The sequence below is a fragment of the Saccoglossus kowalevskii genome, chromosome 14 (genome assembly GCF_978046115.1).
Source record: "Saccoglossus kowalevskii chromosome 14, keSacKowa6.1, whole genome shotgun sequence".
In the NCBI taxonomy this organism is placed as follows: domain Eukaryota; kingdom Metazoa; phylum Hemichordata; class Enteropneusta; family Harrimaniidae; genus Saccoglossus; species Saccoglossus kowalevskii.
In genome coordinates this window covers 6,688,691-6,702,681 of record NC_140654.1, presented here as the reverse complement: position 1 = coordinate 6,702,681, position 13,991 = coordinate 6,688,691, and the positions used below count along the sequence as shown (strand labels likewise).

Here is a 13,991-nt window from a genome sequence, read left to right as displayed (position 1 = left end):
GATAGCTCCGCTGTTAGCAATGCACATGGCAATTAAAGAACAGAAGATATCATTAGAAAATGAACAAATCTGAGAGAGGTCCACATGTAGTACCTATATGTATAATGTATCAAAGCAATTGGACTTGCGGTTTTCAACAAGAAGTCGAAAATATCACTTTTTACCAAAAATTACAAAAATATTCATCAAAATTAGAGAATTAAAGATATCATTATGAAATGAACAAATCTGAGAGAGGTCCACATGTAGTACCTATATATGTAATATCAAAGCAATTGGACTTGCGGTTTTCAACAAGAAGTCGAAAATATCACTTTTTACCAAAAATTACAAAAATATTCACCGAAATTAGAGAATTAAAGATATCATTACAAAATGAACAAATCTGAGAGAGGTCCACATGTAGTACCTATATATGTAATATCAAAGCAATTGGACTTGCGGTTTTCAACAAGAAGTCGAAAATATCACTTTTTACCAAAAATTACAAAAATATTCACCAAAATTAGAGAATTAAAGATATCATTACAAAATGAACAAATCTGAGAGAGGTCCACATGTAGTACCTATATATGTAATATCAAAGCAATTGGACTTGCGGTTTTCAACAAGAAGTCGAAAATATCACTTTTTACCAAAAATTACAAAAATATTCGCCAAAATTAGAGAATTGAAGATATCATTACAAAATGAACAAATCTGAGAGAGGTCCACATGTAGTACCTATATATGTAATATCAAAGCAATTGGACTTGCGGTTTTCAACAAGAAGTCGAAAATATCACTTTTTACCAAAAATGACAAAAATATTCACCAAAATTAGAGAATTGAAGATATCATCATGAAATGAACAAATCTGAGAGAGGTCTACCCAAGGTACATATACACCAAGTATCAAAGCATTCAGGCTTGTAGTTTTCAAGAAGAAGTCGAAAAAGTAAAACATTGACACGGACGACGGACGACGACGACGGACGACGACGACGGACGACGGACGACGACGACGACGGACGACGACGGACAATCACTCATATGATAAGCTTCGCTCGACAAAGTCGACAGCGGAGCTAATAAAGCGGGGGAGTCGTCATCTACGCATGCCTCAGGCGGCCATAGCGTGTCATTGTTATCGTCTCCTGGGACTCAATTCCTGCGCGTGCGCAGGTGACGACCCTCCCACTTTAACATCAACTGCAAAATAATATTATAAAGTTGATAATTCCATAATGTCCCCCTTTTTTTGACTACCTGATATCGAGTCATCGAATTGGAATCCGCCGCCGTCATGATCAAATCCGTCATCCATCGAATTATTCTTCTACACCCAAAATAATTCAAGGCCAAATGTTCCCCGTGTGTCTAACATGAAGCATGTTGACAGCCGTATCATATTATGTTATTCAGTTACCAAGGTCTTTGAAAAATATTGTTTTCAATTGTTCATTTAATTTCAAGGTCTTTTAGCAAAACGCGTATGAGATAAGGTCAGATAAGATATAATTTATTACTACCGTAATGAAAATATTGTAATCGAGATATAATTTTAAAATTATCGTCAAATAAGAAGTAAGACAAACCATTCCAGAAAATTTTAATTGTTGTTGTTGCTGTCTTAATATAGACGGTTAGTTATGTCAATAATATTTAGTTTTGTCATATCAATATATTGTGACTGAATGTCCATCATCTAACATTGAAAATGTCATTATAATGGTTAAATATCATATTAGAATGTAAAACTCTCGATGTTTCTATGTAATAGTGTACAACAATATTATAGCATCAAGTTTGTGCAAGGTTTGATAATAATAATCACTTCCTCTTTAAAATTAATTTCCTATGGAATTATGATTGAATAAATTATTCCCTTTAATATATTCTGTTCTTTCCGCAATCGTGGTAATCACGTGTTAAGATCATACACAAAAAACAGGAACTAAGTCATTTTCATTTTCTAAATGTGTCTATTGCACGTCAACAAGCATCGTCAAACGGTCTGTGGTGGCTAACTTTTTAGTACAATTAGATATTTAACCTCTGTGTCTTGTACTGATTTTTGGAAATCTCCAGTCTTCGTATTCACCTCGATGATGAAATTATAGTTTCCTGTTATATGATTTGAAACAAGCACATATCGTATACACTGCCAATAAATGTCCATGTACTGGAAAAACGTTTTTTTGTTGTTGGTTTTTTTTTCAGTGGAAATTGATCTTATACCATACTAGAACAAGCAGCCTCTCGGCTGAGATACCTCCGCTGTTAGCAATGCACATTTCAATTAAAGAACAGAAGATATTATTAGAAAATGAACGATATGTATAGTATCAAAACAATCAATCAGACTTGTGGTTTTCAACAAGAAGTCGTAAATATCACTTTTTACCAAAAATTACAAAAATATTCATCAAAATTAGAGAATTGAAGATATCATCATGAAATGAACAAATCTGAGTTAGAAGGTAGTACCTATATATGTAATATCAAAGCAATTTGACTTGAGGTTTTTAACAAGAAGTCGAAAATATCACTTTTTACCAAAAATTACAAAAATATTCACCAAAATTAGAAAATTAAAGATATCATTACAAAATGAACAAATCTGGGTTAGAATCACATGTAGTACCTATATATGTAATATCAAAGCAATTGGACTTGCGGTTTTCAACAAGAAGTCGAAAATTTCACTTTTTACCAAAAATGACAAAAATATTCACCAAAATTAGAGAATTGAAGATATTATCATGAAATGAACAAATCTAAGAGAGGTCTACCCAAATACAACAAGAATCAAAGCATTCAGGCTTGTAGTTTTCAAGAAGAAGTCGAAAAAGTAAAACATTGACACGGACGACGGACGACGACGGACGACGATGGACAATCACTCATATGATAAGCTCCGCTCGACAAAGTCGACAGCGGAGCTAAAAACTGTTTATATTCACTGTGAATGTCCACCACAAGTGTTTTACCACTTCTATTCTAATATATCTATATGGGTCATATAACCCTTTGGACTTCTATAACTTGAATGTTTTATGACACGCCTGCACGCACACGCACACGCAAATACGGTGACTAAACCATAAGTCCCCGTTTCGGTAACGTCCGCTATGATGAATGGGAGAGAGGCAGTATTACCAATATACACAATATTATTAAAAGAGGAACCAGTAAAAAAATTAACACGCATATCATAACACTATAATTATAATATAATACAAACTGTTATTCATCAATCATGAGTCATCCAGAACAATATAATATTAAATACAAACGGTGGGATATGATTCATATGCGTATTTTGGGGATAAACGTATTTTTAACTTAATAGTACCTAACAGTTTTAGTGCAAACATTTGTATACAAAAATACTAAAAATTGTTGAATGCACTTAAAAAAACATGATGACTATGCATGTCAATCAAGCTGGGACAAAAGCTTACTTCAGTACAATACAAAAAGGTGTTATCTGTTTGTCTGCTATCTTGTAGTATACAGACTACTGATTCATGAAATTCAGAACTCATGCGTGATGACACACTTTGGAAATAAAATAAACCATTTCCCTTAATGTTATGGAAGATTGGAAAGAGTTCAAACTTGATAGAGTGAAACGGAGTTACCTTAAGTTAATGAAACCCCATACTGACCAATAACTACACTGTACCCCAATTTAGTGTTTTGTGGTGAGATAGATACAACATCATCATATGATTTGTTATTTAAGTGATACACTGTAACAGGGAAATATCAAACAAATCTTTGTATTAACAATGTTAGAGATATTACAAGTGACGGAATGACATTTTTGTGATTTTCTGCCTCCCAATTGTGACATTTACTTTGACCTTGACCTTGGTTACACAGAAAGAAAAAAAATGACAACAAAATATTTCATATTTATCACATTTGTCCCTGGACAAAAAACAATGATTTACGAAATATTTGCTTTTTGAAATAACGCCAAAATAACATAAACGACATTGAACACACGTTATAACACTTTTCTTTATCTCCTTCTTATTTAGAATTATTGTGCGCATACTCGGTCAAACGACTGGAGACAGCTCCCGGAGCAACACAAAAACAGAGTTAGATATTACATCTGATACGACGAACAGGGGATACGTCCATGAGAGACTATTGGGAATTCAATAATAGATATGATACAATCTAATCCGTGTCGTAGTAACAGCAGGATACAATTTCTAATGTGCATGTAATTTAAACTCACCTCACCATAGGACAAGGCGTTTGGAATGAATTATTCAATTTTTTTTTCTGGAAATATATATACCCTGTGATAGTTAATGGGCTATGCATTGAAATGAAACAGTAGCGTATCAAGAATGGGAACACGATGAGCTACATATTGTATTTGTTTCATTGACTGTTGTAAAAATGGCATTACGCTATTAGCGTTTAACAATCACTCGGGAGTCATGTTGCGACATAGTCGCGATGGGCGAAACTTGCCAGAGACTACAAGGTTATTTACGGTGTATACTAAGGGAGATCATTTCCGCTGCGTACAACGGTTATATCAAGTTACACGTCGCGTTAAAAGCCATCTCGTGGATTAGCATTGCTAATTTCGTTGTAGAATCTAATAACACAACAACGAGATTATATGATGCAATCCATCTTGTCTTGTCTCTGTAATCGAGAATTTCGCTTTCAGGTAAATACGTGTGAAGTAAATTCGAGAATTGTTGGTAGCTACCGTAATTTTAAATTCTCATTCAAAACTGAAACTGACAATAGAACAGTAATAGATCATATCAGGTACATAACACTAAAAACGTTTTCAGTAATTTCTACTCTGAACAAATATTGCTACCCGTGAAGGTATTATTGACAACTTCTTCCGGGAGGCTAGGTTTTAACGAATTTCTAAATCAATATTCATGTTTTATTTAGTAACACTTGCGCGACTACACTGTGACTGAGATTTCAATCGCATAAGCATATCAGTCACAAGACGAATAAAAATTACTGTCACGTGACTGCAATGTTGATCAAGCATTCATGACCATTTGTACAGAGAGCACCACGGAACACTGAATATCACGTGACTGCTACTGAAGCGATGTGATTTAAATGACCGCAAAATTGAATAAATGACAAAATGCATGAATGATATACGCAGTCATGTGTCAGCTGATATGTGATTTTTTTCGTTCACTGGGAGATCTCGTGTATTGCGCGAATAACGCGGGCCGAATGATTTGATTTTTAACTTGAATTTTTATTATAGCTCAATGTCGAAATGACGATCTTTCAAAGAAAAATATGGTGCTGGGATATCCTTACGTCATCAAAATTAAATAACATCAAATGTGTATCGTATATTTTTAAGCAATGAAATACCCCAAACATATTTGCATGTTTGTCGAATTTCATGCGATGTTTTGACGCCACCATGACGCTATGACCATTGTTTGTCACCTCGTAGTGAACGGAAAATGGTCTATTGATAATATATGAGAAAGTATAATAGTGCTAGCAATACTCATACCGTACTGTGATAACAACACACAGTTGTATCTGTAATATGTAGAAATTTATGTCATGGCATTCGGCCAGATATTACGTAATGTTAGAAGATAACCGAATAGATGGATAAAGAGAAAACATTTCTTCACGTGCTGGCTGAAATGAACACATGAATGACAACAATACAGAACGTTTCCATTTCAATATGGATAACAACGGAGCATATAGTCTGTGGGCACAGTTCGATATGTGCATTCTCGGGTGGCTCGGATTTCCATGTCTTGTTTAGTTTTAATTTAGGCGAAAACAGAACCTAACATAAGTTGTAGCTTCACTCTAAAAAAATTAGTAAAATTATATGTGCCCGAGCTAGAATATAGAAGTAAGGTGGCGTTCGATGAAGGATCTTAATCCCGATCTTAATGAAATCACGTGAGTAATAGCGAGACATATATTAGATTGACCTTTGACACCGTCACAGTTGTGCGTCGAAATACAGTTAAGAGCCAACCATACCCAAATCGGAACTAAGCATAATAATGATACGTGTAAAAATAAACTGAATACGAATCTTGTAATCACAAATAAATTCAGGTAAACAAGAAAAGAAGGCTATTTTTTTTCAAAGTGACGACGCTCAGGCTAAAAAAAAAACGACTTCTACGAGAGTGGTTAAAATTTTGAACACATTCATCAGTACCATATCATCAAATCCGCCATGTTGTTCTCCCTAGTCTATAGCTACTCAGGATATAGCCGCAATAATATCCCACATATACCTATATATTGTCCCACTATTATCATGACATATAACCAGTGTTTATATTACAGACAGCAAAACACGTTGGTGTAAATGTATGTTTAACTCCTTGAACGTCAACGTCAAAGTCAATCTAGTTGCATTTTCATAAAATAAATCGATGGAAAAATTCCCATATTTAAGCAAATTACTTGTTGATTAATTAAGGCTTATGAAATGCATAAAAAAAATATGGCCGTTCGGTCAAATGTTCTATGGTCCGAAGCATGTATACAAGGCAGAATTTGATACGTCGAAAAAAGTCTGTCAACAAACAAACTGCTCTCTTATTGGTCTGACTGTTAGGTAATAGATTTGGGTTGCCAATCAGGCGCATTGACTCACAAAAAGTACCACAGGATGTTAAGGTGTTCGCATATTGGACAGATTGAAATACACACTTATATTAAAACATTTCTATATAATCTCTAACTGTGGTGTACAGCCTATAATAGAATACGCTGTATCCTTGACAACGAAAAAAAAAGAATAACTGCAATTTGGCTCCACTTAAAACAACCTGCATAACACCCATTCAGATTATTCACTCTATAATAGAAATAATGAAAACGCGATAAGTGACACTAAAGTTCAAATCAAATCACAGTGATAAAGTAATCAGGTACTGCCTTCACCTCCTCGAACTGTTAATTTTCGTTACTTCTTTTCAGCAAGCTGAGTACGCGTATTTGCAGAACTAATAGTTCGCCAACTCTCGGCTCGTACTAGACAAATGAGTGTGTACACAACTCTGACCCATGGTATATATGTGTTGTTCAAAAGCAGTTGTACGTCACAAAAGATGCGAACTGGATTATGTGCGTTATTTAGCCACCATTTGATAATAAATGGCAAATAAAATATGTTTGGTTGTCTGCAGAATAATAATATACACAGAACACTTAAAAACTATACAAAAAATGTATAAATGTCAAAAGTAAAAAATTACAAAAAATCCTTTTTTTATCATTTTTGTTGTTGCTTAAATTATACTGGCAGTCGTTTCTTTAGTTTTGAGCTCGGAGTTCAACACAGATAGAGGGAGTCCCTTTTTTCCGGTGAGTGTACATTATGTTCAAATGTTCAAACAGATTGGATGGAATGGAACACTCTTGACGGGGAAAAATAGTTTTCGCGGCCCCTTTGCTTACGACGAGATCTCGATGATCTACTCATGTAGCGTATATTTGCAAATTCTACAAACTCGTTGAAATTGATTGATCCTTTTCTGTCAAAAACACTGAAATCACTGTTAGGTAAAACTAGTAGTTACGCATAAACTATACAAAATATAAACAATTATAAGTAAATCACACACAATCGCCAATATTTTCGTAATGATATAAATGCTTCAAACTAGAACACTGAAACCTGTATTACAACTTGATCACTCTGAAAAGAGAATCATAAAAAGCAAGGTAATGAATGTATTTAGTGTATCCATTCGCTCAGTAAACATAAACAAAACAAGAACCTGTATGTACCTAAGTATTTTACATCCGTGCCAGTCGAAACAGCACGATTGTGTGTACAGTTAAATCAGACAACCGATCAAGACATCTGTATTATTTAGGCGGTCTGAATCTGCATTTAACAAGGCACAGTCAGTGCCCTAATTTGAACCGTGGCTCCTTAAAAGCAACGAGTAAAGTTCCAGGTCATGTGTCTTAATAGGATCGCTTAGTGAAAATATACAGCAAATGCAGTTAAAAGCAGTTTTACATTAAGTAAAGGAAAAAAAACGGTTTTAGTGCCGGAGACAGGTGCATATCTACTGGCTGATTTGTAAGCCAATTGATCGCAGTAATAACCCGATTGTGCTACTATTACCGCTTTTAAACCACACTTAGCACTTTGACGTCGGTCGGAACAAAGGGGCCGTGATTGTGGTAACTCAAACTTGTGGGCTATCAATTGTTCGTTGAAGGTGATTTAATTTGCCTAAGACGTTATAAGCAGATGGGGGAAAACTGCGTAATAACTTATGTGTTTAGTGCGTGTTACGTCACGTATTATGGGGTTGAATGCAGGTTATTACGTTAGATTTTACATGGCGCTACGTCATAATTTATGTAATATATGAAACGAGTCACTTTCTTCGAAGTATATATACAAGACAAGTGAGAAAGACGTCTCACAAGTTTGGAGCTGGGATTTCATACTAGGTCTTTTCAAAGACATTAGGAGTACAACTACTCTGATAACACAATCTGCGCTTTATGGAAACAATTCTTTATAAATAAACGAACAGAACACATGAGTTTGCTCCCTACGTCGTCAAACGTATAGGTGTGAAGCGATCTGTTATTCACTCGTCTGTCTACTAACGTGTAGTGTATAGCCATTTGCATGTAGTGTATAGCCGTTTACATGTAGTGTATGGTCATTTACATGTAGTGTATGGCCATTTACATGTAATGTATATCCATTTACATATAGTGTATAGCCGCTTACACATAGCGTAGGGTCATTTACATGTAGTGTATGGCCGTTTACATGTAGTGTATATTCATTTACATATAGTGTATAGCCGCTTACACATACCGCAGGGTCATTACATGTAGTATATGGCCGTTTACATGTAATGTATAGCCATTTACATGTAGTGTATAGCCGCTTACATATAGCGTAGGGTCATTACATGTAGTATATGGCCGTTTACATGTAATGTATAGCCATTTACATGTAGTGTATAGCCGCTTACACATAGCGTAGGGTCATTACATGTAGTATATGGCCGTTTACATGTAGTGTATAGCCATTTACATGTAGTGTATATCCATTTACATATAGTGTATAGTCGCTTACACATAGCGTCGGGTCATTTACATGTAGTGTATGGCCGTTTACGTGTAGTGTATAGCCATTTACATGTAGTGTATATCCATTTACATATAGTGTATAGTCGCTTACACATAGCGTAGGGTCATTTACATGTAGTGTATGGCCGTTTACGTGTAGTGTATAGCCATTTACATGTAGTGTATATCCATTTACATATAGTGTATAGCCGCTTACACACAGCGTAGGGTAATTTACATGTAGTGTATGGCCGTTTACGTGTAGTGTATAGCCATTTACATGTAGTGTATAGCCGCTTACACATAGCGTAGGGCCGTTTACATGTAGTGTATAGCCATTTACATGTAGTGTATGGTAATTTACATGTGGTGTATAGCCATTTACATGTAGTGTATATCCATTTACATATAGTGTATAGCCGCTTACACATAGCGTAGGTTCATTTACATGTAGTGTATGGCCGTTTACATGTAGTGTATAGCCATTTACATGTAGTGTATATCCATTGACATATAGTGTATAGCCGCTTACACATAGCGTAGGTTCATTTACATGTAGTGTATAGCCGTTTACATGTAGTGTATAGCCGTTTACATGTAGTGTATGGTCATTTACATGCAGTGTATAGCCGTTTACATGTAGTGTATGGTCATTTACATGTAGTGTATGGTCATTTACATGCAGTGTATAGCCGTTTACATGTAGTGTATGGTCATTTACATGCAGTGTATAGCCGTTTACATGTAGTGTATGGTCATTTACATGTAGTGTATGGTCATTTACATGCAGTGTATAGCCGTTTACATGTAGAGTATGGTCATTTACATGTAGTGTATGGTCATTTACATGCAGTGTATAGCCGTTTACATGTAGTGTATGGTCATTTACATGTAGTGTATGGTCATTTACATGCAGTGTATAGCCGTTTACATGTAGTGTATGGTCATTTACATGTAGTGTATGGTCATTTACATGCAGTGTATAGCCGTTTACATGTAGTGTATGGTCATTTACATGTAGTGTATGGCCATTTACATGTAGTGTATGGCCGTTTACATGTAGTGTATAGCCATTTACATGTAGTGTATATCCATTTAAATATAGTGTATAGCCACTTACATATAGCGTAGGTTCATTTACATGCAGTGTATGGTCATTTACATGTAGTGTAGTGTAGTGTATGGTCATTTACATGCAGTGTATAGCCGCTTACATATAGCGGAGGCCATTTACATGTAGTGTATAGCCGTTTACATGTAGTGTATATCCATTTACATGTAGTGTATAGCCGCTTACATATAGTGTAGGTTCATTTACAAGTAGTGTATGGCCGTTTACATGTAGTGTATAGCCATTTACATGTAGTGTATAGCCGTTTACATGTAGTGTATAGCCATTTACATGTAGTGTATATCCATTTAAATATAGTGTATAGCCACTTACATATAGCGTAGGTTCATTTACATGCAGTGTATGGTCATTTACATGTAGTGTATAGCCGTTTACATGTAGTGTATATCCATTTACATGTAGTGTATAGCCGCTTACATATAGTGTAGGTTCATTTACAAGTAGTGTATAGCCGCTTACATATAGCGGAGGCCATTTACATGTAGTGTATGGCCGTTAACATGTAGTGTATAGCCGATTACATGTAGTGTATGGCAATTTGCATGTGATTTTTGATTTACGGGTATGTAAAACGAAATTATATTAACGGATGTAACTGATAACTTTTCCAATGAAATCCTTAGCACCCCGTTGGCAGGCCAGTCACACTGGTTCTCATGCAATCTATGGCCATTTACATGCAGTGTATAGACGCTTACAAATAGCGGAGGGCCATTTACGTGTAGTGTATAGTCGTTAACATGAAGTGACGTTCAAATGTAGTATATAGCCGTTTAAACGGGGATGTGACCGTTCACACGTAATATATGTCCATTCACGTATAGCGTAGGAACGTGGTCGCGTACATGTAATATATTGCAGCGTTGCAAAGACGTGACATTTCTAACTTGAACTGAACAAAACATCGACAAATAATAAAAAGGAATTCACCTACACTTGTGTTTCACGAACAATTATATCATGGCCATGGTTTAGTCCTTTAACTATGTTTCTGCTATAGACAAGCAAGAAGAAGACCACTGTGCCATCGTGTCTTTATGATAAACTGTTTGAAGATGTGCGTTTGAACGAAAATGACGACCACGAGTATATTGTAACAATGTACATTACTGTAATAGCGCCGTCAGAATTCATTTAACCATTGTAAAGTGTACGCATTCATCACGAGCATACTGTTCAATCTGTCAGTCAAACGTTTTTCATTTTGTATTCTATAAATAGACCCTGTCAGATTACGTACATTTCGCGCGATGACGATTACATACACGAGCATATGTTCACCGATAAGAGAAAAGTAACAACAAAGGTAATCGTCGAAGACAGGGAAGGTCTACAATTGTGTAAACGTAATATGCCTACTTTAATCGCTTACAATTCCTTGTATGCCTCTTTTTAAATAAATTGAAACTGGTCAAATATTTTTCTAGTTTACGTTACATTTCCAAATTAATCCCGGTAAAAAATCGGGCAGGTATGTCGACATGGATGAACACTCCCCCATGAGCTCCCATCGTTTTGGAAGTTATATTCTATTCAGTGTAACACTCAACGCATGTTGTTTATACAGTTGAACACTGCACCCTATATTTATAAGCACTCGGGTGTAACGCGAAAGAGAAAATGCGCAATGACGGTTAAACAGTTTGATCAGATATCTTTCCCCTTTCGTAACCATGTAAACCGATAAAAACAGGAATTTCCAGGAGATTTATATTCAAAAGGTGCCATATGAATTTCAACATCTCTTACGTGCGGAAGTAAAAAATAAATATTTTAACGTACTTGAAAAGGGTGTTAATGTATATTGAATAGAACGTTGGGTGAAACATAAACTCAAGGTTGGGCAATTAACTGAAAATTGTACTTCCCCAGTGGCCCGCAATATTGCCGAGGTCCGTTTAAACAAAGTCTGAATAGTTAGCGGTATTAACTCCACACATAGTAGTACTGCGTTCCACACTCGTATAATATAACAATGTAAACAAACAGTTGACTTTCTGGTAAATTATTGAACCAAACTAACAGTCTTCGTGCCGAACCCTGTTTAGGGCAAAGGTCTAGGGTATTCGATCTGATTGCTACGAGAGGCATTGTCTCAAACCTTCGCAAATAATATTGTATTTTAGACTTAGACCTTTCTAAAATGACTTCTACCGACTGAATACTACACCAAGAGATGTTTATTTACAGGAAGATTGTTGGTTCCGGAAGTATTTCTTCCAGAAAGTCCAGAGAGAAAGCCTTAAAATCAATCAAATTGGACACAGTATCAAATCCGGACAAACAGGTGGGTAAAACAAAATGGCCGACACTATGGAATTCGACGCAGACGATAATTATCACTGCTGTGAGACCTCGCTGTTAACAAAATAATATTACACACTTATTTTCCAATTACGCGGGATAATGAATTACCGTATGCCTCAGAGCGACTTCGAATGAAAGCAGACCGTGAATAGCACTATCTATCTGATTTGTTATCGTCAGACAAATTTGTTAAAATGCGCCCAGACAGTAGCGACAAACAAAGAATGTATGAAGTAATATTGCGCAGCGAAATTATTCATGGCAGGGAAATTCGTGTTATAAATACGTGTTATAATAATTAAATTTTGAGACGAATTTAATTTTATTAAAAAATGAAACGTGTAACAATTTCCAAGGCAACGTATTTATGTACGCTCAAGCAAATTTATAGAAGTTGAGCATGTCGGCCATATTACTCTTGACTAAAAATATGTACAGCTGCTCTGCAAACGTACGGGGGTACTCTAATTTGTAATTTCCGCTTGGCTTCATGAATATGTCAGTATTTTAAGTTGGACTATTTTGAGTCCACCGGACACGGGCAAGACACACAGGTACTGAAGTCAAATATTTTTTTCTGGTCACGAGTATGACCTTAAAAATCTGTGATGACAACATCCAGCTATTGAAACGGCCAACAACTGTAGTGCTAGTATGTGAAAGCGGAAATGGCCGAAGAGAAAAAGTAGAATGGGTGACATGAAATGTTTTTGTTCTACTTGATTTTTTATTCTGGGTGAAGTACTTTGCATATGTTGTTCTTACTATTTCTAAGCTGTAATGGTTTCAGTTATTGTCGCACAACGACAGTCATATATAACTATTACGAGTACTAGTATCTTACAACTGCTATATAATGTCAGTACAATAGTAAGAGTACATTACTATTGACATATAATGTCAGTACAATAGTAAGAGTACATTACTATTGACATATAATGTCAGTACAATAGTAAGAGTACATTACTATTGACATATAATGTCAGTACAATAGTAAGAGTACATTACTATTGACATATAATGTCAGTACAATAGTAAGAGTACATTACTATTGACATATACTGTCAGTACAATAGTAAGAGTACATTACTATTGACATATAATGTCAGTACAATAGTAAGAGTACATTACTATTGACATATAATGTCAGTACAATAGTAAGAGTACATTACTATTGACATATAATGTCAGTACAATAGTAAGAGTACATTACTATTGACATATAATGTCAGTACAATAGTAAGAGTACATTACTATTGACATATAATGTCAGTACAATAGTAAGAGTACATTACTATTGACATATACTGTCAGTACAATAGTAAGAGTACATTACTATTGACATATAATGTCAGTACAATAGTAAGAGTACATTACTATTGACATATAATGTCAGTACAATAGTAAGAGTACATTACTATTGACATATAATGTCAGTACAATAGTAAGAGTA

The 13,991-nt window shown here is 35.3% G+C and overlaps 2 protein-coding genes across 2 annotated transcripts in view; one reads left to right on the top strand and one right to left on the bottom strand.

Annotated features, from left to right (window-relative positions):
* LOC144357882 (uncharacterized) overlaps nucleotides 1-13,991 on the bottom strand; it is a 69,773-nt gene that overhangs the window by 18,478 nt on the left and 37,304 nt on the right. The gene's annotated exons all lie outside the window — the stretch shown is intronic.
* The window catches only part of LOC144357883 (uncharacterized), a 30,017-nt gene continuing 28,317 nt past the window's right edge, over nucleotides 12,292-13,991 (top strand). The window contains exon 1 of the mRNA XM_078011913.1: nucleotides 12,292-12,518. Coding sequence (XP_077868039.1) covers nucleotides 12,408-12,518 — 111 coding nt within the window. The 5' untranslated portion in view covers nucleotides 12,292-12,407. The remainder of the gene's footprint in view (nucleotides 12,519-13,991) is intronic.